Here is a 27,965-nt window from a genome sequence, read left to right on the forward strand (position 1 = left end):
ACCTCATAGACCTCAAATGATATTCAGAGTTGCCTGAAAGCAGTTCTGATGTGATCAATTGCACAGGTGTAAGTGATACCATTATTTGAAGCCAGTCCATACACAGGCTTGTTCTGAAGATAGGCCACTGATTAGCCATTTTTTTTTTTACTACAGGCACAAGCCAGAAAACAATCCAGTTCATATTTCGGAGTTTGGTTGCTTTGGTGAGACAAATGAGACCTCGAACAGTGAATACAAGCAAGTTGTCATTAAAGCAGTCAGAGGTAAACCCAAATGCAAAGAACGAATACATCTGCAAGAATTGTGATGCTATTTTACTGCTGAGAGACATAATAATAATAAACATTTAAAAAGGTTAAACCCTAGTTTATAAATAATAAGATCAAGTTTCAAACACACATTGCCAAACAGCTGCTTGATGCTTTTTTCCTTCCCAGGAAGATTACTCCATGTGTCCAAGAGCACCAAGCAAAGGCTCTCCTTACCTGAATGCACTGAGGTTTTAACTAGCAAGGCAGGTGAGGTTTCACAGCTAATTTACTGGGGCCTCAATGACCACCACTGACCAGGGTGGACCAGGGACAATCTGGGACCTGCTGCTGTAGATTAATATCACAATTGCGAAAGAACACCTTGAGACAAGCTAAGAGAATCTAAACTTAAGGATAAAGATAACAAAATGTGAAATACAGGCTCTCACCCACAGCAATACTTTCTGGCCATGCAAAGACGGGTTACCTAACCTGGCAGGTTTACTGCCGTCATATGGCAGGCACCTTATGCAGTATTTTCAGCCAAATTGTCCAAGACTAGTTTTGCAGTCTTGCCCCTGGAGCAAAGCTGACTTTGCTGGGTCACAGGGAGATGACAAAAAGTAATGGTGGAATTTGAGACTTGTAGCTTAAGGACTAGAAAACAGCTTCAATGGTTAATGAGAAAAAAAGTGTCACCTACAGCAAAGGGCTCAGGGGGTAACGTTAGTGCTATTCTACCGCTTGGAGAAAGCTGCTTTCCCAGGTCCATAGATTTAATGCTGATGCCTAGGACTGAAGTATAAAAGGGTCAGTCTCTCCCAGCAGCTTGCACAGTCCCATTAACACAGATCATGCTCAGCTCTGTGACTATATTCAATACACTGCCATAGCAAATGTGGTAGCTCCCTGCAAACACCACGTCTTCAGGGAGCTGCAGAAGGGAAGAGGCAAGAGGATCAGCTAAATTTGGTGGCTCTGAAATGATACCCTGGGCACTCTGGTGGGCCATGGCAAATTATCAGAGGTTGCCCTAAGTTACAGGGTTTTAAACCTGCTTGATTAAAATGGCTCGTACAATTCAAGTATGTTGTTACAAGGATTACATCAGTGAATAAGCAGAAGCCTCTTGCAAAAATAATGCTGAAGAAAAATATGCCTAAGCTGAAGAGAGCATATAAACTATGGGGCAACCCTGTAATACTTGATTGGCATAAGGAGCCAGACACTGACAAAGCAAGAAGAGGCAATTTTTAGGTGAGGACAGACTTCAGTGAGTTTGGGAGTTTAGTCTGTGTTTATTTGTCATTAATGTTTGATATTTGATATTCCTATGTTAAAGGTCGGATGTTGCTCATTTATGGCACGCCCCTCAACCATACAGAGCCTGTATTTTCATTTTCAATGTAAGTACTTGTGAGGGAACTTAAGGATTTATTCATGACCATGTGTGTAACAATTTAACACAAAGTAAGCCAGAGTTGAGCTTAATTTCAGAGGCACAGCCTACAGAACTTTTCTGCTGGAATTGTATCTAATACTACACAAGGATAGCTGACAAACACCTTTCTCATGGGAGTCTGTGTGCCCCTTAGATAAATTGCTGTCTCTCATAGATTAATCAAGTATTTGGAAGAAACTCTTCCAACTTGCCTGGGAAACCACACAGTGTTAACTAGGAGATACCTTTACAAACTGCATGATTCATTTTGGACTTGTAAAACACAAACACTTTAAACTTTTTTAAGTAAACCAAAACAAAATAAAACTAATTTCTCAACTTTTCCAGGTTTGATCACTACCCTCCCATGCATACATACATGTACACACACACACACACACACAAAAGTTTAAGCAATGTACCAATTTTCAGAAACTGTGACTATTCAGGTTCTCGGCATTATTTTACATACATCAGGCAGAGATCTGACTGATTGATATGAAAATGGACACTAAACCATTCTTCTTCTTTGTACACTGCAGTTCAGTGCAACAGTGAAAATCAGCACCATGGGCAAACTATCAAGGATCAATTCAAATGATTTCAAGCCCAGCCACAGTGTGCATTACTGCAGTCCTGTTTTCAGAGTGCTCAGCTGATAGCTGATGTCCCTTCAGTCCCCTCTGAGGCAAACTAGCTTTCTAGCTGGTGATTTTGTGACACAAATGTCCCCAAAGGAGACAAGGTTGTGGGATGACGATGACATTGAAGAACACAACTGTTAATTTTATTTTTTAAAATACTTATTTCTCTGGAAATGTTAATTTCTTGAGGACGCACAGACCATTACAACAAATAAATATAATTATATAAAAGTAAAAATACTGAGCAAGATGTTAGACCTTTATTAGGAGTAGACAAAGTTTATACTGAATTACCTGGGGTATAGCACATGAGCAGGAACTTGAAACTTCACGCTACTGCTGCTGGGGTCTGTCATTTTCAACACCACTATCTCCACTGTTGTTCAAAACACAGAAATACAGCATTGCTGTTTATTTGCTAAAGGCCCCAGCTCGTAATGATAAGCAGCAGTTAATCCTCCAATACACTTCTCAAACTTTTAAGCACAGACTAAATTTTGTAATAGAGCTTATCTTGCTGTCCTACCTGCTGCCTGTTTGTGACCGTCAACCCTTACTGTGCCAACTATGGCAACTGCCACTTTGGAAAACTTCATTTCTATCCGATTTAATACAGTGTTTTGATTTGCAAAGCGAGGAAGCCAACAGCATGTAGCTGCTCAGTTCTCCCTAGTCCAGCAGCAGCTCTGCATCACAGTTTTGGGTTTCTCTGTCAAAAAACCACTCTATCCTAGGGCATGCTTATACATGGGAAGGAAAAGGAGAGTGAAGGGCAAAACTGCAACAGTCTTTCTCTTCCACTTCTGGAGCACAGGGAGACCCGGTAGAGAGGATACTGAAGGACCATTTTCCTGTACTTTCTTACTCAAGTTTTGGAAAGGGCTGGTTACAGAAGAGAGAGAAGGGAAGATACTTGTGGCTCTGAATTTAACAAGGAAAGCTCTGGAGGGACTGCACCAAGAGATGTCTGGATATAACACAGATACTATCCATGCAATCACATTCCACTTATTACAGAGGTTGACGGAGTTTCTAGAGGGTGTCTGTTTGGAAGGAGGACATGTTAATTCAGTAACAGTGGGTGAGACCAGCTATGACAGCGACACAATAGGGTGGTTTTCTCTCGGGGTGGGGGTGCAATAAATGGTTTCGCAGAGTATATCGTAGAGCATCTGTAGAGCTTCTGACTCTCATATAACAAGGCCAACCCTCTCAAGCAGGTTAGAAACCTCTAACGCAGAAGTGGTAAGTCAGCTCAGAGGAACGGGATAGGGATCACAAGAAAGGAAAAATGTCTGTGTACAGGGAAGGCGAAAGCCAAAAACTCTAGTGATCATTTCTCTCAGACTGGGTTACAGCAAGAAATCTAGGAAGTCAAGACGTGAAAAAGAGAGGAACCCAAGAGCAGGAAAACACAGACAATGCTGAAGATGTTAATGAAATAGGTTCTGAAAAAGCAATGAAACATGAAATGCTAGTCTTTCACCTTCCTGGCAAACAGTCCACGCTAGGGAACAACTGTGTGGAATGAGCAGAGAGGCAACTCTGCAGTTGTGAGCAGGCTGCTCGTCTGGCTGCGTAGCACCTCCTCCCCCCATGCATTAGAGTCAGACTTCTTCGGCAGTGTCACGGGCAAACGGGAGATCTATGGGATCAAAGCAACAGAGTTTCTCCTGGAAATATTTCAGAGACAACTGTGTCTAGCACATGCCACACCCTTACAGCTTATCCTGCAAACTATAACAATTGATGTAAATCACTTGCATTCATCTGAAATGATGGAGAATCACTCACCTACATCTCCCAAACAAGCAGTCCCACTACAGAAACCCCAAACTCACCTTCCAGTGTCTCACAGCATTTCAAAGTGCAATCTGATGGCAAGCTCAATTGCTTCCTTCAGTTCAGATCTGTCTTGTCACAGACACAGCATCATCATCCAATTTGTTCCTTGGTGAAATCATGAAACGCAGATACTTATGCTTTAAGATTTTCTGAAAAACTGACATTTTACCAGTCATAAATTAGAAAGACAGTTATACCTTTGCAAACTCAGACTAACTACACCCAGCAAAACTGGGTGTATTCTGTAATTACTTATTGTAATCCCAAACATGCAGATCAAGATTATCTATTGAAATGCCAGGCATAAGTTATTCATTAACTAAAACCATTCTGTAATTTTATTGATATATTTTGTGGAGTTCACATATTTTTGTACAGCAAACATAACACTGTAGGCCACAAGAAGCTGCAGCACTATTGTTTAATAGCAGCAAGGTATATTTTATAATCAGGGTATGTGGACAATAAATAGTCTGTTTCTTTGGATGTGAATGTTTAAAATGAAGTTCTGCTGCAGCTTCATAATGTGATTGCTATTTTACAGAGCTTATACACAAAAATATATATGCAATCTTTTTGTCTATATTTTATACAAATACAACAGTAGTTTGTGAATACATTTTAAAGTACATATACATGATAAGCAACTCAATTTCCCATATCACAGGATAGCAAATTTTAAATGCAAGAAACATATACAAATTCAGTCTGGAATGCAGGGTTTTTCTGTGTCTTTTTTTTTCCTCTATTTTTGACTCAAAACTTTTATCATTAAAACATTTTAGCACACAAGTCCAAACAATTTTTCCACTAGCTAAAAATATAATTTCAGCAATCTGAGTCAGGTTTGGGTGTGTCATCTTTCCCCAATATACTCTTCCCAGTTTTTGTCTAAATTCAAAGGCTTTTAGTAATATATAGTATGTTCTTCACTCCACACCATATAAAAAGCCCACATTTAATTTAAATAGCAGTCACCTATTTTTGTGAACAAGAGCTGGGCTTGTCAGCGTTTAAATTTGCATGTCCAAAATTTTACTTTTGCAAGTGCATATGAATACATTGTGGTGTTGCACAAAGTTCATTAATGACAAATTAAGTCACAGTATAAAAATATATCATACAACTATAGGTCTAGTATAGTCCTTTTTTCTATGGGTAAAAATACATCTGAATGAGACAGGGAGGTTTGTAGCACCATGAGAGGAGTTGTATCCCAAGTTACATTAGCAGCATGATCCAATATAACAATATTGCAGGAGTGTTTCTGAGGAGATAAACATTCACTCTGGTTCAACTGTACCACTGAAGCTTATACTGAAAAGTGTTTACATATGATTAGCAATAGTTCTGTGTCACTTCCAGGGCTAGATAACTGTTATCAAAAGACACTGCCTTCCAACAAAAGTAAGACACCCTTACTGCATAAAAGCTTTGGGACTATCCAAACACATTTTGATCTACTGTGGCATTACTTGTACTTGAGCGTGATGCTAAGTAGGCTGTGGCTTTAACTGTACGCTGGGAGGATGCAGGATGGGCAGCTAAGCCTATACAGTTTACTACATATCAGATAAGTACATTTATTTCAGAGGCTTATCTATAGACTGAGAAGAATACAGGATGAGCTGCTAAACCAGTGTATGAGACAGACATAATGAAGGATGCAATCCTGCTCCCCTCGACTTTTACGGATGCAGGATCAGGCCCTAAATTAACTTCAGACAGCAGCATAGCGATGATAGGATATGATAAAAAAAATCTGTATCAAATACTGCACGTTAAACATTTTTGCCATAGTTTACCACCCAGTACTCCAGAGGACACAGTTTGCAATTGGTGAGGACAAACTCCTAATTTTTTTTTGACCGGTATTCAAAATGGCAGTAGAAGACAGTGTAGTTTGAAACATGTAAACCTAGTAAAAACCATTGTAAAACCCTTAAGAAAGACACACTGGTTCTGTGCAATATAGCAAATTGATAAGAAAACACTGTAAAAATGTACCTGTTTAAAATTACAATGTCTACCATTTTGTACACAAAGCATTATACCAAAGGCCTACATATACGTAATCTAATGGCACTTGAAACAAATTATAATAAAAGGTTTTATAATAAAAAGCATAACCTGTAAGAAATTTTCTTAAAAGGTTTAGGTTTTCTTTTTGAAAGTGCTATATCTTGTAATATGTGTAACATAGAGGTTGACCAAGCTTTATTTTAAAAAATATTGGCCTATAATACAAGTTTAGCTCACTAGGCAAATGATCCTGAAAATATGTACTCTTAACATTCATTATTAGCTTAATAAAGCAATCAGCTCTGGCTCATGTTTCAGTCAGTATATGGTTTTTAAAAACCGCTACTGCCAAATTAACAATAAATCACTCTATTCCACAATTTACTACTAAATAAAGCACAAGCAACAAGTACACAAAAATATATATATTAAAAAAAAACAACCAAAAAAAAACCTTACTAGAAGTTTAGAAGTTGCACAAAGAGTGGTGCATGATCAGCCAGCCCTCCCCCCCTCCCGCCGAGAATCCATCTGAAATTGAGAAAACAGGGTTTAAAAACTGACGGCTTAGTAGTGGCCAATATTGACTCTGCCTAAGTGATATTCAAAAGCACTCCGGTGGTGGTAGTATTGCTTACAATGTCAGTCTGCTTCCACATTACCGTACATCCTAGTTCAGTGGCAAACACACTCGGTGCAGCCACACACTGAAACCCTGACTGAATGAGGTTCAATATCTTGTCTGAGGTCCCTATTTCTCAAGTGAAATGTACGTCTAGCTCCAAAGTGAAATGTCAATCCCTTTACAGAAAGCTAAGGCACGAACAAAGTAGTAAGGATTCTGGCTACGCACTAAGAAACGGGTGTTGGCAAAGTGTTGGGTTTTGTTTCTTTAATGAAGTCTAATCGGCAACTGAGACCGACAAACAGTCGCTACGGACTGGAAATTTGTGTGCCAGAGGCTGCCCACGACGGGCAGCGCTGCCCGGCCACATTGTCGGGTTGGCTGCAGGATGCCGAGCACTCGCAACTTTCCTCTGCTGCAGGGGGAGTTGCAGATGCTCGCCTCCACGCGGGACATAACCCACTGGTGGAATTAACTCCATTTATCTTCATCTCAGACTGATCTAAAGGATTGAGGATAAACCCGAGTACTTCCTAGATGCGTTATGGTTGCTGATTTAAACTAGAGTTACATTCGTTTGCATTCACCTTGTGCTCTGTTCATCTGTGTTTTTCTTTCCTTTAGAAAGGTGAAGAGAAAAAAAGCAATATTGAACAAATCATTCAACTAAAGATGTAAGTAAGCAAGCAATCTGTTTCACAGAAACCAGAGGAAGCAGTCATGAAGCAGAGCTAAAAGCCCACTTTGAGATAACGTGCTCCTAAACCCAAAATCTAGGAGTAGTTTGCAGAATTTCAAAAGGTATTTTCCTTATTAATACATCCTTATTTTAATGCCTTTGGAACACAAACACATTTATAAAAATGTTATCTTTTAGTAATAAAATTTAAATACACATATGTATAAAATAGTAAAACTACACCTGCATATTGCTCCTAGAATTAAAAAAAAAAAAGTAGGAGCTACTGATAAAACATCTGGAGCATGAGCTCCTTAAATGGGAGCAACTTTTGTTTCTGTGAAGTATATTTAGTTTAACCACTTAAAACCTTGTATGAATCCTCATTATTGTTTGAGAGATACTAACGTATTTGATTTCTATTTTTTAATTCCTTGTACAAAAATGACAAGGAAATGAATGTTATTGTTGAATTACAGCAAATCTAGTTTGCTTTCATGCATCACAGGGTTGTTTTTTTTTTTTTTTTCCTCTTTTGGTTATTAGGGGTTGGGGAATAGAATATATTGCATTAGGTAAAAGTGGTGTAAGCAATATGCTTTTACTTCACTCCTAAGAGTCCTGTCTTTAAATCTTGGCAATGGGCAAAAAGTCCCTAACCAAGTACCCAGGTGTAGAAAGTGTGATTAACGTCTAACTTGTTGCTTAGGAGGACATAACACACCATGTAACACAACTGAAAAGATCATTCCAATAAAAAAAAACACCACAAAAAAACTGGTATTTGCAAATTTACATTCACTCTCTGACTGCACACTAGTTTTGAACTGAAAATAGATACACACTTTCCGGCTGGACTTGATCCACCCTTTGGCGGTGGCAGCTGGGAGAAGACTGATGCCTACAAATGTGAATACACTATCGGAAGATTCCTATGCAGTACTTTTTCTATGCTACTAAAGAGAAAAAACAGCAAGTTAAGAATTAAAACAAAAACTGCAACAAAATATTCTGCATTACTACATTACAACACTTTTATAGTTCAAGATCAGCCATTAATTTCGCCTGTTTCCCTCTACCAGAGTCATGAAAGCACAACAACACAGTTCCAAATTCAACTTGAAACATTTGTCATTTAGGCAAGCAGAGATTCTCTGTTGAAATTCTGTTCAGCCATGATTTTAGAGAATGAAACTAAATTTTTTTCTTCCGTTATCCATAACAGGCCACAAAAATTTAAGCCAGAAAATGGCAAAATTCTTAACACCTTTTATAATGACTTCAATACAAGTCAGAATGCTATATATATGTACATGTGTATATATGGACTTCTATATATACACACACAAGTTTTCAGAAAAATCTGAATTCTATATTTATTTTAAAAATTTAGACTTGTCATTATAGAACAGATCAGATGTGTCACCATTTGAGAAGAGGATTTGTTTGGAAATGGACTGGAAAATTTTTTTCCCAAATCTTCAGGAATCTTTGTGATATATATTTTAACTGGATTCTTTGCAAATAGTAAAATATATTAAAAGTAAAAGTGGTAGTTCTACCACTGACATCAATAAAACGGAATAGCTGGTATGGTTGAAAAAGTTTTAAAAAAGGGATGAGTGTTGTGAGTTTGCTTGGGATGACTTTCTACTGAATATTTGAAAAGTGTCAATTGGCAGTGAAAATGAAAACAATACAATGAGACTGTTTTTAAAAAAAAAACAACAAAGTAAACACAGCTGAGAATAAACACTTTCAAAACATTTTTTAAAAGTTAATTTAAATTTCTTACTGGCTTCATGAGATTGGTACTGTACAAAAGCAGAGAATTTATAATGTCTTATAGTAGGCACTAAGTTAAAAATGGTCACCTAAGGCATTTCTACAAATAGACAGTAACAAGCCAGCTTTGTACATCCTATTGGAAAGCTTGATGAAATCGCGGTAGGGTGGTGGTTGTGCTTAGACTGCTTGTGAAAGCTGCTGACAACGAGTGCAGAGACCCAAGACCTATACTATTGCTAGGATCTTGAGGATCCTGGGTTTGTGGTGGAAGTTGAGTCATAGAAGAATGTGCCTCCTCTTGTGTATAACTCATTCCGAGGTTTCCCACTGAAACAGAAGGATTATAGGGAGGGCCATTTACAGGTATGAAGTTGAACAGCTGAGAAAAGTCCAATGATGGGGTGTTTAGAGGTTCGCTAATAGGAACGGAGCCCTTGGAAAGGGAAACCTCCCCAGACCCATCATCTAGTGGCCCTACTTGTGGATCCAGCCCTAGTTTTGATGAAGATGCTTGAGAATCCTGGGATGAAGAAGGCATACCACTTTGCAACTCCATCAAGTAACTTTCGATTTCCCCTTTCAATGGCTGTTCTTTTTCAGGCATAGAAATTGCATATGAGGTAGTACCGAGCGGATATTTCAACGATAGCTGGTGAGAAGGGTGGACAGACTCCATATCTATTGGACAAGGCATTCCCAATGGTAACGATGTGGCAACCATTTGGTGTGCAGATGCAGAACTCTGCATGGACTGAATCTGAGTGTTGTAGAGATTTAATTGCAAAGTGTTTGTAAATGGCTTTGATGTCAGTTCACTGGAAGGTAAAGACATCACTGGAAGCAGCTCATCCTTAATAGGCACAGAAACATTGCAGGTAAAGGGATCTAGAAGGTCCATTGGCTCTGTTTTGACCTTCAAAAGTTCTTGGTTGTGACTTTTCTTCATGTGGCGTGTGAGGTGATCCTTCCGCCCAAATCTCTGTGCACAGTACTGACAGAGGAAGTCCTTTCTTCCAGTGTGCACTACCATGTGTCTACGGACATCCTTTCGGGTGTAGAACCGACGATCACAGTGTTCACACTGGTGTTTTTTCTCCTTCACTCCACCCGATGACTTGCCTGCGTGAGTTTTTAGGTGCTCCAGCAGCACTCCTGTGCTTTCAAAAGTCTGCAAACATACCTTACAGGTGAGGTCACCGCTTGTTGCAGCATGCAAAGCTAGGTGACGTTTGAACCCAAGCTTGGTATTGTAGTTCTTTCCACATTCTTCACACTTAAAGGCCTCTTTGTTGGGATTGTGTGTATGTAGGTGATTCTTTAGGTGATCTTTTCGGTGAAACATTTTCTCACAATAATTACACTTGTGGGTTTTCTCAGGAGAATGAGTAGCCATATGCCTTTAAACACAGATATATTCTGTAAGTAATTATTTTGATCAAAAAACACACGTGCTCATTTTTTAATGGCAGCTAAATACTACACTAAGGGCTGCTTTGCAACAGAACCTTTTAACTGAAAGCATGACACTACAAAGACAGTTCGACAAATTTAAATATAGCAAAACGCGAGCCATTTCTCTTAAATCGACACTTTAGTTTTGGTGGGTTTTAGCTACTGTAACAGGGGTATATGGGCAAGTATGAAAGTACTCGTGTAAAAGTCCATAGCCAAAAAATTTTCAGTCCATACTCTTTTTTCTTGTGACAATTCCTTATACAAATGAATACTCTATGCTCATTAAAAAAAACAAAACAAAACAAAACAACAAACAAACAGAAAACAAAAGCAGAAAACAAATTAAGAAACAAAATCAAAGACATTAGCTTGCAAACTTAGGTAATTTAGAATTCTAGAAACAATCCAATGGCTACTTTAATTAACACATCCTCTCTGCAATCAGCTGAAGGCGTACACAAATATATACTTTTACACGGCTTAACACGGCCAACATAAAATAGATAATATAATCTGAAAGATAAATAGAGTTTAATACCTTAGTAATTTGTACTTAGAAACAAAGGCCTTGGTGCAGTCTTGTTGTGTGCACTTGTAGGGCCTCTCTCCTGTGTGAGAGTATGAGTGAACCTTTAATTTCTCAACACTGTTAAAGGCCTTGTCACACAGTTGGCAAGGAAAGTTTTTTCTTGGTTTGGTTTCACCACGCTTACGTTTCCCTGAAGGGACTTTCTGGGTATCTCTTACTTCTGACAAATCACCAGGAATGACAGTGGCCATCGCAGCCTAAACCAGGCCTTCTTGTTGGACACTTGGGAATTGCCCAACTCCACTAAATGATTTAGCTTTAGATGGCTTCTCAAGTTTCATGTGGTCGTAAAAGAAAGCAAAAGGGGACTGGAAAAAAAAAATAAGAAACAACTAGTTTGTAACTAAACTTAGATTTTGAAGTTTTACTTGCTATGTGAAGCTTCTGAATAAAACTTAAAAATAAAATTAGGTTCAGCTGGTCTAATGTAATACCTGCAGGTTTCTTTACACTATTTGCTGCAACTCTTAAAACGCATTGCTCAGGATGAACAGATCCACATATGCCCTGAAATCACACCTCACAACCTTCCCCTCAAGCGCTGATGGAGAACAGCAAGTTTCTATCAGATTACGGGAGGCATGAGGCAAAGAGCCTACCTACCCAGACGGCTTTTGGCAGCTTTGGATTTCAAAGGCGTTAAAGCCACACCTGTGGTGTTTGCACAGACATACGCGCACACAAGCACGCACACATGCACGCACATAGTTACCGAAGTGAAAATCTGTAAGCCTCAAAATGTTTGAAAACCTGTGCGAAAAGCAGCAGTACCCATGCTGACAGTCTGGGGGGGCAAAGCTTACGTACCTCCTCGCTGTGATTGCCGCACACCTGTGTATCTACTCTAGTAAAATGTACGCATTGCCAATGATTGTAACACCAGCTGAAATTCTCCTGTAAACATACCCTCTACTAACAGAGACTTGATGTATTAACGACACAAACCCCACGGATTAGGGATAGATTAGATAGATCAGGGTTTCATCAGCCCAGTGCTGGAGACCCCCACCCTCCTCACGCTATCCTGCAAGACGTAGGGGCTGTAGGCGTTCAGGTTTAGGCTAGCTGAGGACGGAGGCTCTTAGTCCCGCTGGGGCATTGCAAACCGTGCAGTAAACCAGAGGCTTTCAGCTAAAGGAGGTGCGTGAGGCTCGTGTCTGACGTGCGGGCGAACAGCTTTAAATTCGTCATCTGGTAACACATAGTAGCAACTGGGCGCCTGCCATTACAGGGCACTCAACAGCTCTCCTTTGTCAGGGATAGCTGACAGCTTTTTTTCACCATCGGAGCACAATTGCTACTACAGATACCAAAATCCAGCACTGCCCACTGCGGGAAGGGTCGGGTGTGAGGTCTGCGGCAGCGGGGATGAGGAGGAGGACAGCGGGAGGACGGCACTCCACGCAAGCGTTTGGCAGGGCCGGAGAGCCCCCAAATCTGGCCTTTCTCCCTCAAAAGCAGCAACCGCCCCCCCACCCCCGGCCCCGGTGTCGCGGCTCGCAGCAGCTGCTGTCCACTCCGGCTTCTGCCGGGGCAGCTGCGCGAGAGGTGGCTGGGCCAGGCGGCACCGAGGCCGGGGGCAGCGGCCGGGCTGGGGGCTCGGCGGCCGGCCGCCCCCACAGCCCCCAGCAGCAGGGCAGGGGAAGCCAGCAGCTGCTGGGACAGGTGGAGCCGGGCAGCCGGGCAGGGAGCACCAGGCCGCAGCTGCTCCAACCTAAGGCCGTCTCCCTGATAAACAAAACGGACTCTTCCCCGCTGGCAGCGAGGGGAGGCTGGATAGCTTGGGGGCGGCCTGGGCCCGGTCTCAGCTGTCCTCTCTCCCCTGGTGAGGCTCAGCAGAGACAGGGGCAGGCAACCGCTCCGGAGGGGAGCGGAGAGCGGTGCCCAGGTGCGATGGGGGCAAAACGGAACAGTCCTTGCGAGAGCCCCGGGGTGGCCCTGGAAGAACGCGAGGGGGAAGGAGAGCCTGTGTTTTTCTCTGTGCGCGGCAGGACAGGAGGGCTGGAGGGGCAGGGAGGCAGAGAAGGGGATGCGCCTCTCTAATGTCTGCATTTTATGAAATCTTCAGACTGAGATCTCCGTTTGAAACGCGTACACAGAGTATGTCTTTGCCTATGCCTCTTCCTCCCTCCTCCCCATAACTTTTCCCTCGTCTTTACGAGAGGAGAGAGGTACTGGCACACCAAGATGGAAATCTGCTGCCTTTTGACCCTGAAGTCCTGGAATGGCAGGTTAAACTACGCTACCTTCTTGAAGCAAGAAGTTTTGTAAGACCACCTTTACCCCCCAAATATTACATGGAACCACTAACCTCTTTAAAGATAGCCAGTGACAGAAAAGGACTCTTTATGATTTCAGATTTGTCTCGGACTCATTCCCACTCACGGGACGAAGCCTGGAGACACCAGTTCCATGAGTGGGAACATGCACGGGTCTTCAAAGTATCAGCTTAATTTTATTTTCTGTCTCATAATAAACTACCTAGTTCATAAGTGAAAGAATGAAACAGTTGTTTGGAGACTTGGGAGCAATCATTTTCTGCAATAGAAGTAAATGAAGACCAGTTCCGAAGACTTCAGTGAAGCCACCAATGTAATTAAAAGGAAGGTCTGATTCACATCAAAATTGTGATATATTTGTGGATTGAAAGATTTTTTTCAATATACGCTTTAATCAGAATCTGGTAATAAAATTAGTTTTGCTTTCCTGTAAATGAGCACACTGGTCTTGTACGCATATTGGCCTGAATGTAGAATGAAATCTTGTTTTAGCCTCATCTCTCCTGACAAACGAAGTTCAGGGGGAGAAAAAAAGCCCAACCCGATCTACACTTACATAGAGTGTACCTATACCACACAGGCACCTACATGAGACCCGCCACACAGAGCCAACAGCGCAGCAGCCGTGGCCCTCACTGCGTGGCTAGGGCACCTACAGTCTCAAAGGGGTAAGAAAGGGCTACGACCCCTTTGGCCTCCCTGCCAAATCCACACCTAGCCTGAGACGGGGCAGGCAGCATTAGCAGCAAAGGGCAGGGGAACTGCCTCCACAGACCGCTGCAGGGGAGAGTGGTTAATTCGAACATGCTGGGTCCAGAGCTCAGCGGCAAATGGCCTCTGTGCCCAGCCGGTGAGAAGGGAAGTGGGCACAGCTGGCAGGATACAGGGAGGGAGGGTGAGCTGCTGCAGGGAGGGACAACGGACAGAACTAGGATGGGGCTGTGCGGCCAGGGAGGAGCAGGGAGCACTGCATAGGGGTTGGGAATATCTATGGACACGAGGAGAGGGGCGAGCTGGTAACGCTGGGGGCAGGTGGGGAGGAACTGAAGGTGCATCAGGCTGGGGAGATGCAGGATGTTAGGCCATGCAGAAGGGTGATATGCGGGGTCCGACGTGAGGCCAAAGGCAGTGTTTGTTGTGGAACAGCCTACGAGGCTTAACTGTTAAATTAACAACTGTGACAACTTCTCACTCCTTTCCTCAGTGCAAAGATCACACCTCAGCATGGAGGCCATCCTATATTCAGGCCAATGCAACATTACTGTTGTCTCCTCCAAAACTTCAGGTAACCTAGTTGCTGTACCAGAAGTAACTCAGAACATTCACACGGATGAAGAATTCAGGTTTTGTTCCTCTATGATCAAAACTAATTAAGCTGACTTTGAACTGTGTTTAAGTGTCCTTAAAAATGCATCATTAGAACAAATATAGTGTGGATCCAATCTTTGACAATGACAGTGTTTTATTAAAAAACATGTACGCACTATTATCGCAGTACCATTTCTCAACAGATGAGGCAATTAACTTCAGTATTGATCTCTGAATAGCAAATAACCACCTTCTTTTTTTTCTTGTGGATATATAGACTGAGCAATGGAGATAAAACTTTAAAAACCACTGATCCTCAAATATTACACTTTCCAAAGACCAGCTGAAAGAATTTTATGAGTAATATTGCCTGTTTGTGTCTCAACATATTATCACTTAAAATCCTCATTCTTACTGGTGCTTTCACAACTGCAGGATGAATGATTATATGCAGTATCAAATATAACAAACACATTACACAAAAGCTCATATATAATACTATTTTTAAAGAAGCATATACTTAAAGCAGGATTAAAGCAGCCTGTGTTCAATGCACACCTGATGTTTGCCCACTAAAGTCCTCAGATTTTGGTCTTAACCAGTTCCGCTGACTCTTCTTGGAGGAAACCAGAATCCAGTACTTCCCATTTTTACTGGTCTGAAAAACAAAAGGAAGAATGGACTAGACTCCAGCGAAACCAGTATATTCAGAAAGGCTGGGATGCGGCAAGACCAGGGGGTTGGAAAGAATTGGAAAGGAAAAGTTAAAAGGGATAGATCCAACCCATGCACAGAACATTATGTACTGTTAATTATAAACTGTAGGAATCAATTGTTCTTGCATTATCAGTAGCAATTATGCATTTCAATTTGCAGTATACTTACATCATTTCAACTAACGCTACGCTGGACAGTAACACATAAAGAGGTAAAATAAGACAAAAGCAAATGAGTTTTCAATAAAGTTAAAAACAAAACAAAACAAAAAATCCACAGACCACAAACAATTTAGAAATAACAGTGAAACACGTAAAATGCTGGGCCCAGACTTGAGTTTCTTACTCAGAAAGCACTGAATAAGAGAAGATTTCTGGATTAGGCCCAACTTTACTAGAACCTAATGCCTTCATTCTGCTTAATTATACAGGAAATAGCAGCTTAAAAGGTGACCTGCAAAGGAAAATAAAATTAATTTAAAAAAAATAATAAAGCCTCTTGATGATGTACATGCTACAGGTAAATCCCAATAGAGGGCAAGTCTAGGTGTGCCTGAGCAAATCCAGAGGGCCTTTCTGGAATTTCCCTTATATCTCCCTTTTCCCTGCCACCATCCTTTTGTAAATTTGCAGCACGTCTTCCTTTTCTTGCTAGAAAGCCTCCTGGATGACACAGGTATACAAGGAAAACGTGTTCAGCACCTCATTGTAACGGGGAGGTTTATCCCCTCCAACTCTTCCAGGTATGTAAGGGCGAAGCCCTACACAGTGCACATACCCCACACAGCATAGCAGGCTGAAGGTATTTGGCAGGAGCCCCAGAGTAATGTAACATTTCCCCCCACACACACCATTTCCCCTTCTCACTTCCCATTCGCTCCAGTAAAGTATTCTTCCTTTTGGTACCGAGTCCAGCTTCACACAGCCCCAGCCTCCTCTGCTGGTAAGCATGAACGTGAGCAAACTGGCATCCTTGAACACCTATTAAAGTGCAAAAATGCTTCAAGCGCAACCGACTGAAGCTCTCATGACAGCTGAGGTGCATTTATTTGGGGTTTTGTACATACAGGCAGGAGGGAGAAACAGCCCAAGTACTCAAAGAAAAAGTGAAAGGTTTGTCTTCAACTAATGAGCGAGAGGGGGCACAACCCTCACCTCCTCTTTGGCCCCAGATCACCTTGTTTCAGGGAGAGAATGCTGATGACTCCTTAATCCCTCTCTCAGCAAGACCCTCATAAATTAGTTACCCTGCAATACCTATCTCAACATCTTCCACTATCACAGCAGAAAGGAAGAGCTTCATTATCCAGATGTTTCTACTACCATAACTCACAATAAATAGACAATATTTAAGACAGCCACATAAATGTAATGGACTAAGTCCTCATGGACTTAGTCCCTCCACTACTGGTGTTTACAGACTATTTCCTGTTCAACAGCACCCCCCCCCCCCACCCCCTATCCCCAATTCTATGTAAAATATTATAATGCCTTCTCAACAGCATTCAACATTTTCTCTTAAATGCTTATGGTACTCAATTCTCACCACACATCTAAAGTCACTTCAGCAAAAAGCAGATGCCCTCCGAGATGGGCCACTAGAGGCATGGAAAGACTATTCTATCAGGGGAAACTGAAGGAACTGGAACAAGTCAATAAGCAAGATAAACACCAGATGTAGAGGAAGGTCAGGTACTCTTATTCATTACCTTATGAATATAGCAAAATCACAGTGCAGTGGATCCAGATGAGGACAATGCTACACCTACAATTAGCTGGGATCTCAACTTCTACAAGACCATTATTAAGCAAAGAGCTTAACAACATACACACAAAAGCGGTAAGTTTGTATGAATAATGAAAACATCTGCTGCATTTGACAGGATAAAGTGAAAACAGAAAATAAAAAAATTCCTATGCTTTGTGACAATAAATCAGCTACTGGATAAAAGACTTTTTCTTATGCGCAGAATACAGAAGTTGTCCATGATAATGCTGATTTTTAAACCACCTTTCTCAGAAGCTTTTGGTGCCAGAAAATCTCTGAGGCAGAATACTGGACAAAGATGTACCATTCTTCTCATAACTGCTTATAGTTATAGTGTTATTAAGTTTTCTTCTCAACTAGATGAGTTAGGAACAATCTTTAATGAATTACAAAGCTTAAGTTCTTCTCTACATGAAGTAGAGAAGCATCACACTGCAAAAAGCATTGTCACGTGCACGTGCCCAAAACCCACTTGGGAACTAGTAACAAAATAGAACTTCTGTAATTTGTCAGATTAGAATTCTTAGAATTTATCAGATCTTCCAGTATCCGTGAGGCACTAATTTTGCTAACTCTCCAAACACCCAGGTAATTCCAGGTTAGACACTATTTGAATTTTTACCATCTCAGGAGTCAAAGAAAAAAAAAAGCCCTCAAACCCTAGGCTAAATCATTTATTCCTGTTTTTAATATTAAAAAAGAGGAACATACTTTTTTTCAAAATTCACAGTTCATCTTTAAAAATCTGAAAAAGTAACTGCACTTGCAAATGTTTTAAAATATTACTTGATATCTAAACTAAAAGGATAATGAAGACATTACATGAATACAACCAGGAATCCTCCTTCTAACTTGCATTTCTTATTTTTCTTAAGAGTGCACAGTAAAGGAAAACACCAGTTTCATGGTTCTTTTCTTTCAAAATAAGATAACAATAATGAGAACACAGTGTCGAGAACACAGTATCTGTCATTACACCTTGTACACAGAACAGTGAATCTAGCTTCAATTCCTGAAATTAATCAGTTTTAAACCAGAGAAGGGTCCTAGAAAAATCAGAGTCATAATAATTGTGGAACTGATTAAGGATTTAATAGTATTACAAAGTCATCTTGGCTTTTAAATATTTCTTTAAGGAAACAAAATGAAAAGTGGTTACTTACCCTATGGAAACTGTGATTCTTTAAGAAGTGCTGTCCACACAGATCCCAGGTGAGCATGTACTCACATGAACAGGATCGAGCTCTCCGCAGACAGTAATGTCCATCCAGGCTGTGCCTGTGAACCCTCCCCAACTGCTACCAGCAGTGGCGTAAGGCAAAGGGCTCCCGAACAGTGCCACGCGCGTCACCGCACCGCCTATTGCGGTCTGCAGCAATGGCAGCTCCCAGTTCCGCTCTTCGCTCGTGCCGCGGGGCGGGAGCCATGATATGTGCCACCGCCATCAACGAGCTGCCTTGGGAAGCGGCAACCTCCCTCTTCAGTGGCTGCTGTAGACCTGCTGCTCCCAAACCTGTGCACCCGTCTCAGGGTTTTAGATGGAAGGAGCTGGCAAGGTTTACTGTGGCTGATGAAAGCAGGGTCACGGGAGAGAAATACGTGGGCAAGAGTTGACGTCCTAGCTGGGAGCGTGGTGTGAAGACTGGAAAGCTGAAACAGACTGGCACCCTGGTTTGGGAAGAAGGAGGATGAACACATGCAAGCCAAGGCAGCCAGAAGCTGCTGCTGCTCAGGGTGGTAATGGAGCAAACTAAGCTCAGGATGCCCCAGTCTAACCTCTCTCAGGTTTGCCAACAGTAAAGACTCCTTCAGAGCGAAGGACAAGAGATCGCTTGTGGTGCCTCTGTGGAGAATGTGCCCCGAAGAGCCACAATTACTGTAGTGTAAGTAAACATTTTTCTTCTTTTCTGTATCGGGTGACTAACAGCCACCTGACTAAAAAAAGTACTGACAGAGGAAACCTGCTCTGTCCAAGCAGCCAGGAATAGCTGGGGGAGCCGAGTTGGAGAAGTCAAGAGACAGTCAACGTAGCCACTTACTGTGGCTCAGGAGAGCCAAAGTGATGGTCAGACAGCACCTCCATGGTGCTGTGGCCAAACTGAACTACAAATCTCAGCACATCTGCCCCTCTCAGCCGGGGCTGTTAAAATTGCGCAAATGTCGCCAGAGCTCCTGAAGACGAAGGAATCTACCCCTGGGTTAAGGCAACCGAAGAAGGAGTACCATTTAGCCTCCTCCTGCTTTCCTTGTGCTGTGGGCTTACAGCAAGCAAGCTGTAACGAGAGGCTTATGCAAGCCTCTCGTTAGGCAGTTCAGTCTGTGAAGGTGCAGATTTAACCCTCCCTCCCTCAGACACCTCTGCTGGGATAGTTGTTGGAAGGGGCTGAGGGCGTAAGTGGCAAAGTGCCTGCACCACTGCAGGATGGCACGCTGGGACCTGCAGCCCTGCAAGGCTCAGCCATCCTTCCTGGATCATCAAGAACCAATGTGCCTACTGCACACTTGCACTGACTTCAGAGTGAGCCGTAGGTCTGATGGACTTTGTAGAAAAATGCTAGACTTTTCGCAGCAGAAGCCTCATCTCAGAGTAGCTGCAGGTAGTAGAAGGTCTAGCTGCCAACCCAGGACTTCCAGAGGTCCCTCTTACTTTCAGTAACTCAGTAAGGGAGGATCTTAACTGGGGAAGGTGTTCCCACCAATGGAAACAGTCAAGCAGGTAAGAAAAATCCATGCTTAACTGGCAAAGATGTTGAAGTATTGATGACTTCAGGGGTGCCTTTCTCCGTGTTGAATTAAAATCAGTCTTCTGACTGATGCACGGGTCTACATCACTGTATGTTCTTGGCAGGCCATCTGATCTGCATTTATTTGAACAGCACGTCGCTCTTTAAAGGAGACAGCCAGTGAAGCCTGTTCACCTTTGCCCACATTTAGGAGGAGAATCCTGCCTTTGGTAGGAAGATGCTGATTCTCCCCCATTTGTTCTTGGCTGGATGGCGCTTGAGGGAGAAGGGAGCAACAAACGGAGGTGTCTCTCTGTGGCCTGAGTTCTACCTCTGGAAGCTCAAGCTGAGGCTTTGGTGCTGGACAACAAGAAGGAGGAAGAATGGGCATTGCTGGGGTGAGACTGTTAACCAGAAGGTGGGTTTGACCAGGGAGCCAGCCTAGGCCAGGAGGGGCTCATGCTTGCGCTTTCACAAAGTGATACTTCATTTAATTTTCTGCATGTTTTATTGTATAATTTGGTAGAGATTCGAACAGCAACATGTACGCACACGTTTCTGCCCTAAAGCAATGAAGACATCTGGCACGACAGTCTATAAACACGGCACTGCCAAATGGCAGGAGGGACAGATCTTGACCTCCAGAGCCCTGCCTCCAGCCATCATGGCCGTTTGTAAGGCAGGCAGCGAGAGGGAGAGAGCCAACAGGTACACTACCTGACAGCAGCTGGGAATCGGCCAGGGTTTTACAGTTCCTGTTCTCCCACAAGCTGGTGGAGAGACGTGAAAAGACAAAGGGGTCCACGCTGAGGCACCAGCGGGACAAGATGGCATTGAGAGGTGGGTGAAGCCACTTGGCCTTTTGCATTTTTGGACAACAGCTATTGTAAATAACCACTCAAAGATGTAGGCACTGTCCCTACTGTACAGCAGTGTTTCACGTAAGGGCAGCACACACACATATGCAAATTAATCACAAAAGAACAGATAGTTATGGTGGGGTTTTTTTTAAATATATACAAGGCTGTATTTATACTATCTTGAACTTCAGGACTTCTTATAGCAGGCAGCTGAGTTCAGAGAAATCCTTCTCCATGGATTCAAGCTCTAGCCTACAGTATAGGGGGGTGGCCAAGGAAGCGTGGTAGGACAGCAGCGAGAGCATGCACAGGCTGCAGGAAGACACAACCAAATCCAAGCATGCAGCAGCAGAACTGCCTGCAAAAGCTGCTGCAGGAAAATGGAATGATGTGGGCAAAACAGTGAAAATATCTATCCAGCGATCTTGGGTATAAACATAAGAATGACTTAGAGATAACAACCCATAAGACTTTACCCCTCAGGGAAACAGCCTAACATCTAGAACATAATGAATTAACATAAGCACTGAAACTAAAACCAGGCAACCATTGTATCTACCGTTAGTGACAGCACATTACTAATATCTACTGTGTGCAGACCAATGATTATGCTGCAAAGAGTACTATATAGAAGGTAGCAAAACCAAGAATTAAGATATTTCATCAATTCAAAATTTTAACAGTCTTTGTTGGGTTTTTTTGGAAAACATCCACAAAACAGAGAAACTGAAATGGCATAAAGTTGAGCAGGAAACTCCCCTAATCCTTTCAAACTAGTGTGAAATATGGGTAGTATGAGGAACAAATGCACTAAAATGATAAACCCATTTCTCTTCTTCTGGACAGTAAATACACAGATTCCACTAGTAAACACATGTTAAATATACATACCTTTTATTAATTAATAAAGCAAGCATTTGGAGGAAAAAAACACTAGGTTGCTGTGGGACAGTAACCATCATACAAAAATAGGTATTTATATAGATTTGACTATTAAGCACAACACAGTTGTTTCATGATAAGACTATTTGCAATTCTTGAAAGCTGTATTACAGTCATGAAATTGGATAAACAGCTTTTTAATTTTAGAAAATAACTCATTCTTATAATATGCTACACTAGAAAGAGTATTACATAACATTTTTCAGAATATAGAAGAAAAATTCTATCATGTCTACCTTTTTTTTTTTTCTTCTTAAGTTTCTGGAAAAGTAGAACATGAACTTACCAACATTTATTTTATCATGACCTAATAGTCTGTAATTTAAAGAAAAAAAAAAATCACAATACTATCCAGCATCTCTTTGTGGGCTTTCCATGTTTCAAATTACTTACGTCCACTTTAAATCTTGAGAGCTCAGTTTTGGTTACTAAATGTTCCAAAGGATTCCTGATTATATACTAAATTAAAGGAAACAAGAGCTGCCTAGAGTTAACCCATCTGATGATTGTGGTTTTATGGGCTTTTTAAGAATCTCTATGGCACTGCATAGATGTTTTTCTAAAAACTTTGGAGAGGCTGCGATACAAATAATGTTGATACTGTAATTACGGTTAGAATGTTTAAAACCTGCAAAAGTACTTTCATGTATTTTGGAATCAGACACACCCCCCCGCTCCCCAAGAATAATCTGCATCCATTTTTAAAGTAATGATGCTTCTGTGAAAGCAAACTTCGGTTACTATTTAATCTGCATATAGGACCATGTCACTTTTATAATAAACCCTAGTCAAAAGCAAATCCTGTATATGTACAAGTAAACACAAACACACATCCTAAAGGTGTATATAAGGTTATACACTAATATGATCAGGAACTAATTGATGTTCATAAGGAACATTATTTTCCTTTGTCCCAAGACATCTAAAAATAAGACCAGGTGTGGGGGCTAGATTAATGGTACATCTAGGCTAGTATTCTGTCTCCAATAACAGCCAAAAGTACAGAACAGGTCACGAACATGTGGTATTTCTCACTGATACTCTTCTGACCTCCAACTACTTTGATGTCAGGGACTTCCTGAACCATATGTGGTTTCTGTCTGTTTAGCAACTTTCAGCACATCACCCTTTCAAGCAGTAGTCCACACTCCCCCTGGAAACCGTCTCAGTTTCTGATATGTACAGCATACTTTCGAAAAGTTGTCCCACAGGTCTCTCCACTACCAATTTTACAGAGAACCTCTTCCTTTTGAGGGCTCAGAATCTGCCTTCCCTCTTAACTGTATAGGTTCTTGTTTTGAAAGGCAGTGGTTAGTCTGCCTCTTCCTTCCTCTGCAGATCTCCACGACATTGCCCTCACTTCATTCCTGTCCCAGACCAAAGTCCCAGTTTACAGAAGTGTTATTCATATGGAAGCCACCCCACGTAGCCCATAATTCTTGCTGACCTTCTCTAAGCCTCTTCCAGTTCTAATAAATCCTTTCTGAGATGAAGGCTCCAGAAGTGCACGCAGCACTCGGGAGGCAACTGGACTAGACACTGTGGTAATGACATTCTCAATTTTACTCTGTATTTCTTTCCTCTAACATTTGGGTTGTATTTTGGTGATCAATGAGCTCATGATCTCACAGAATCGCCAATCACAATCCCCAAATCTTATTCCTCAATGGTAATACTCAGCTCGAACTCAGCATCTTTATATATAATCAGGATTGTTCTGTCCAGTGCTCCTCAGTTATCCTCATTTACCTACACTCAATTTCATCGCCCATTTTGTTGCACAGTCCTCAGCACTTTAATGTCCTTCTACTGTTCTCCACAGCTGGCTCTCTTCTTCACAGCAAACTCGCTCACCCAATTGCTCATCCCCCTTATTGACACCATTTACGAATGTGTTGAATAGCACAGATCTCTGTGGAACATAACTGGCACCCTCCTTCAATTGAGAACTGACCTACTTCTACCCTTTGATCCTACCTTTTAATCTGTCATTTACTTGTGCAAAGACCTTCCTTCTTACATTATAGCTCCTTAGTTTCCTTAAAAAGCCTTTTTGATAAAGTTCACTTTGATTTTTGAACCAAAACATTTTTAATTCTTGCTGATGCCTCCAAAGAACTCCAGCTCCCTAAGACAGGACTCTGTTACAAATGCTGCTTTGACTCTTCCCAAATAATCATACCTACCCAGGTGGCCGCCAATTCTACGCTTTATTATACAGTCTACCAAAATTGCCTGGTACAGATTTCAGATTTGCCTGGTGCAGGCCTGCCTGGCCCAGACCACCCTTGAAACCATGATTCTACATATTTACATTTCAGAAGATTTTTCTAAACCTGAATACTTTAGGATGTACCATTTAAACAATGTAATTTGGTTGCAGAATACAACTAAATAGGATAGAAAGTTACCAGTTTTGCTTTCTGAGACAGAGTCATCTAACTTGAGTCGTAATGCAAGATGTTTTTAACAGTTTTAGTAATAGGTCAAGTAAAAGGGTTTCTGGTGCTCTAGTCTGCTAGGTGGAAATCACAATGACATGGGTGAACTCAAGATAAACTCCACCCACATATAACACCACACAACACAATCCTGTGCAGCTAGTGATCTCTGCTTGGTCAGACAGAGACAGTCTGAACTGGAACAGCACTGAAAAAAGCAGGCACCAGTCACTCCACTTTGTGCTGTGCTCCTCATTTAAGCCGAAAAAGTAAAACTTTACCAAAATGCTCAGTAATTTCACTCAAAGGTCTGGTAGGCAGACAGCACAAAGGAACTGGCTGTGCTGGAGAAATCAACAGAGTGCCAGAAGGCAGGGACAGGTTTTTAAATAGCAAAGTCTGTAAAATAAGCATGGACTGTAAGTCAGAAAACATGGGACTACAATAATCCAACCAGTGATTCATCGTTTGGGCTTGGAGAAATCCTGTACCCTACCTCAATTTTTGTCTGCTGTTTAAAAAAAACAAACAAAAAAAAAAAGAAAAAGGGTAGGTAATACCCATCTAGCTAACACGGGATCAGATAAGAAGGGCGAGGTGGTGGCATTTGAAAAAATCACAATACCACATAGAAGCTGCAAAGACTGTACTAGGACAAGACCTTTCACGTGAGTCAGATTTCCTTCATGAGGTTAGGTTAGATGGTTGGGAAGCTCACATTTGGGACAAAAAGACAACTCATGAAGGACAGAAATAAAGTGACTGAGAAAAAGGGTAGTCTCCCAAGTACATACACTGCATCCCCAGCACAGGTGGTAACTATGCAGCAGTCCAAAGAATGTAGTGGAAGCCCAGTCCTGCCCTGAATCACACTGCCTGAACAACACTGCCTGGGGGCAAAAGCTGTGACAGGGTTTAGCACTGCTTTTTTTGTAACCTTGGATTTTCATATGATTTATTGGAGCTATTCCAATTAAAATGCTGATCCTGGTTGTCCCCATCTCCTCTGCCTCTTATCCCGGTCCCCAAAGAAAGGCAACAAGTAAGAAAAGAGTGCCCAATTTCCAAGCAGCCGCTAATCTTCCAATACACCCTACAGTCGAGGAACTGCTGTTCTATCTGAAAAGAAAATACTTCATAGATTATTGTAACTTTACATTACATAAAAAATATCATGTTTAGTCACGATAGCCTTTGCTACTACTCCTACAGCTGTGATGCTGGATGATTATATCAATGACCTTATGAGCTAAAACACAAAAGCCTTAGGAAAGGGTAACTAAAGATGCAGAATACTTAGGCTAATACCAAAGCAAATCCCTCTTCAAAGCTATAATCAGCGAGCCTTTCAGAACCTGCACAGTGCAGACACTGAATGTATTTCTGACTCTGTTCACGTACGAGCTTTGTCTATGCAATAATGTTAACATACACCTCAACAGCTTACTCTAATCAGAATGACTTCATGGGGTGTTTGCATACGATTTTGCTATGACAGCATCCTTGTTAATGAGGTAAGTACATAGCCCTGCATTTGTTCCCATCTCCCATTTGGTGTGTTGAGCAGTTCATTTACAGTGCTCTGTTCCAGTCTGTCATGCAATGCATTTTGGGATGCACATCTGAATCTGTAAGAATTCTGACATTTGATGCCAGATTAATGAACAAGTAAAAGCAGTCATGCATAATTTAGAGCTACACAATTGAACATAGCAGAGGGAGATGAAGCCAGGCAGTTAGTATCCAGAAGAGTCACCTGGAGTACAATTTTTGGGTTCAGGTGACTGGCAGCAACTATTGGATTCAGTTTCAGGCAGCAAAGGCAGAACCTGCCAGAAGTCCATACAGATTCTGCCCTGGAGCTGCACCAACAGAAAACCAATCTGTGAGCTCCTGTCAGCCTAATGAAATGTCATAATGATGTAGTCACCAAACAACTTTACCATTAAATCACGACATTATCAGCTTGTTATGGGCAGGGCAACCAAGCCAGGAAGGCTGACAGTAGCATGAGGAGGTTTCTCCATGTCATGTCAATGCACAGGAGGTAATGGATAACTTTGAAGGGATAGGATTCCCTACTGGCACAGAAGCTGGTTGTGAGACGCATACCTGTTGCCCTACTCTACCCCAGCTCCACCTCCCCAACACACAGGCTTAAGACTTTATCAACACAATGGCATACTCCTTCACAGTCCTGCTGGACACAGTTTATCACAGTAAGCATTCATCAATACTAATAATGGATGGTCTATGATGAAAGACCTGTGTCCTGCAAGGTAATTTTTGTCCTCCACAGTCCAAGACACCAGGGCATTTAAGTGCTCTCCTCTTTTTTTTTTAAAGCAACTTAGTAGACTCCACTTCCCTGATTTCCAAGCCTAGATTAAGCAATGGGAGAAAAACACATGCAAGACTTTGCCTTGAACAGCTGCAGACTGCCAGTGGAACAGGCTTCCAGAAAGGTGGAAGGAAGATGGTGACAAAAAAGATGGAATAAAAATAGTCTTATGACTGTATGGTATGCATCAATGTTTCATGCACGTTATGGGAAAAAATCCTGGAGGGCAGATGGAACATGAAATGGAGATGCTTTTGTGAGTCCCGGAGAATGTATTCCTCTAAAGTGCTCTCTGACAAGATGCTTGAGCTCCTTTCACCCTGTGGGAAAGTAGCTGTAAGCTAGCAAAAAATTTGCAATCAAAAAGGTATGTTTTATTTTAATTTTATTTTTAAAAAGTTGTGAAGAGATGAGTTTTACAATAGTCATGTGTTCAATTAATTTTTCAGACAGGTGTTTAGAAAAATGGATTTATTTACTGATTTAGCTGATGGTGCTTTTTCAATGAAAAAATAATGACCTTAAAAACAAAGTAGGTCATGCGAGGAGTGCTGCTCTAGATGATGTACAAGATCCTGAATACTGTCAGGAAACATTTCTAATTAGCTCAACTGACATAGTGGTCTCGACATGGAACATCTTCTATGTTTTGCAGGGTGTTGGAGGTAAAGTGCATGACCAGTGTTTTGTTACAACTGTTTATGTTTAGCACCTTTGTATTGCCTGTCTCTCGTCCCCTTCCAGAATCGCATAATCCATTTCAATCTTCTGGGAGTTCTCCAGGAAACCCTCCTTTCACCACTCTGACTTTGCAAACTCCTGCTGAGCTGAGCTGACAATTTCAGGGTTCAGATCCACCTTTCGTTTATCTTCTGAAATCTGACGGCTATCTTTTAGCTAATAATTCCCCGCTTCATATGGGCTGCAGCTTTTTTATGTGCTAAGAGAAATCAGAAAAAATAAAGATGTTACTAGTCACCCCACTCATTACAAACTCTATTTTAATACTGCCAACTAGTTTCTTCCCTCCTGACCACATTCAAATTCTTTTCCCCCAACTTTTCTTTTCACCGTGTTCCCTTCAAAATTGCAAGATGCCTTCCAAATTACTTCCACATACTACATATGCTGTTGTAGGTTTTTCTGGGACATACGTAATGGGGTAAGTTGGTTGCTATTGTTTCAAAACTTGAAATGGTCAGACACTGTTGGATAGGCATTTGAGTATAAAGGATTCTGCTTTTG

General features: G+C 41.6%; 1 protein-coding gene across 8 annotated transcripts in view; it reads right to left on the reverse strand.

The window, feature by feature from the left end:
* Positions 1–8,012: 8,012 nt before the first annotated feature.
* PLAG1 (PLAG1 zinc finger) overlaps positions 8,013–27,965 on the reverse strand; it is a 50,081-nt gene continuing 30,128 nt past the window's right edge. For 3 of the 8 annotated variants that reach the window (XM_052788427.1, XM_052788425.1, XM_052788424.1), the window contains 4 exons: positions 18,577–27,660; positions 15,488–15,587; positions 11,292–11,650; positions 8,013–10,695 (listed from right to left, as the gene is read on the reverse strand). In XM_052788427.1, the coding sequence (XP_052644387.1) occupies positions 9,432–10,695; positions 11,292–11,533 (1,506 nt within the window). In that variant the 5' untranslated portion in view covers positions 11,534–11,650; positions 15,488–15,587; positions 18,577–27,660 and the 3' untranslated portion in view covers positions 8,013–9,431. The remainder of the gene's footprint in view (positions 10,696–11,291; positions 11,651–15,487; positions 15,588–18,576; positions 27,661–27,965) is intronic. The other 5 variants (XM_052788426.1, XM_052788429.1, XM_052788428.1 and 2 more) reach the window with 3 other exon arrangements.

This window comes from Harpia harpyja, chromosome 5 (genome assembly GCF_026419915.1).
Source record: "Harpia harpyja isolate bHarHar1 chromosome 5, bHarHar1 primary haplotype, whole genome shotgun sequence".
Taxonomy (NCBI): Eukaryota; Metazoa; Chordata; class Aves; order Accipitriformes; family Accipitridae; genus Harpia; species Harpia harpyja.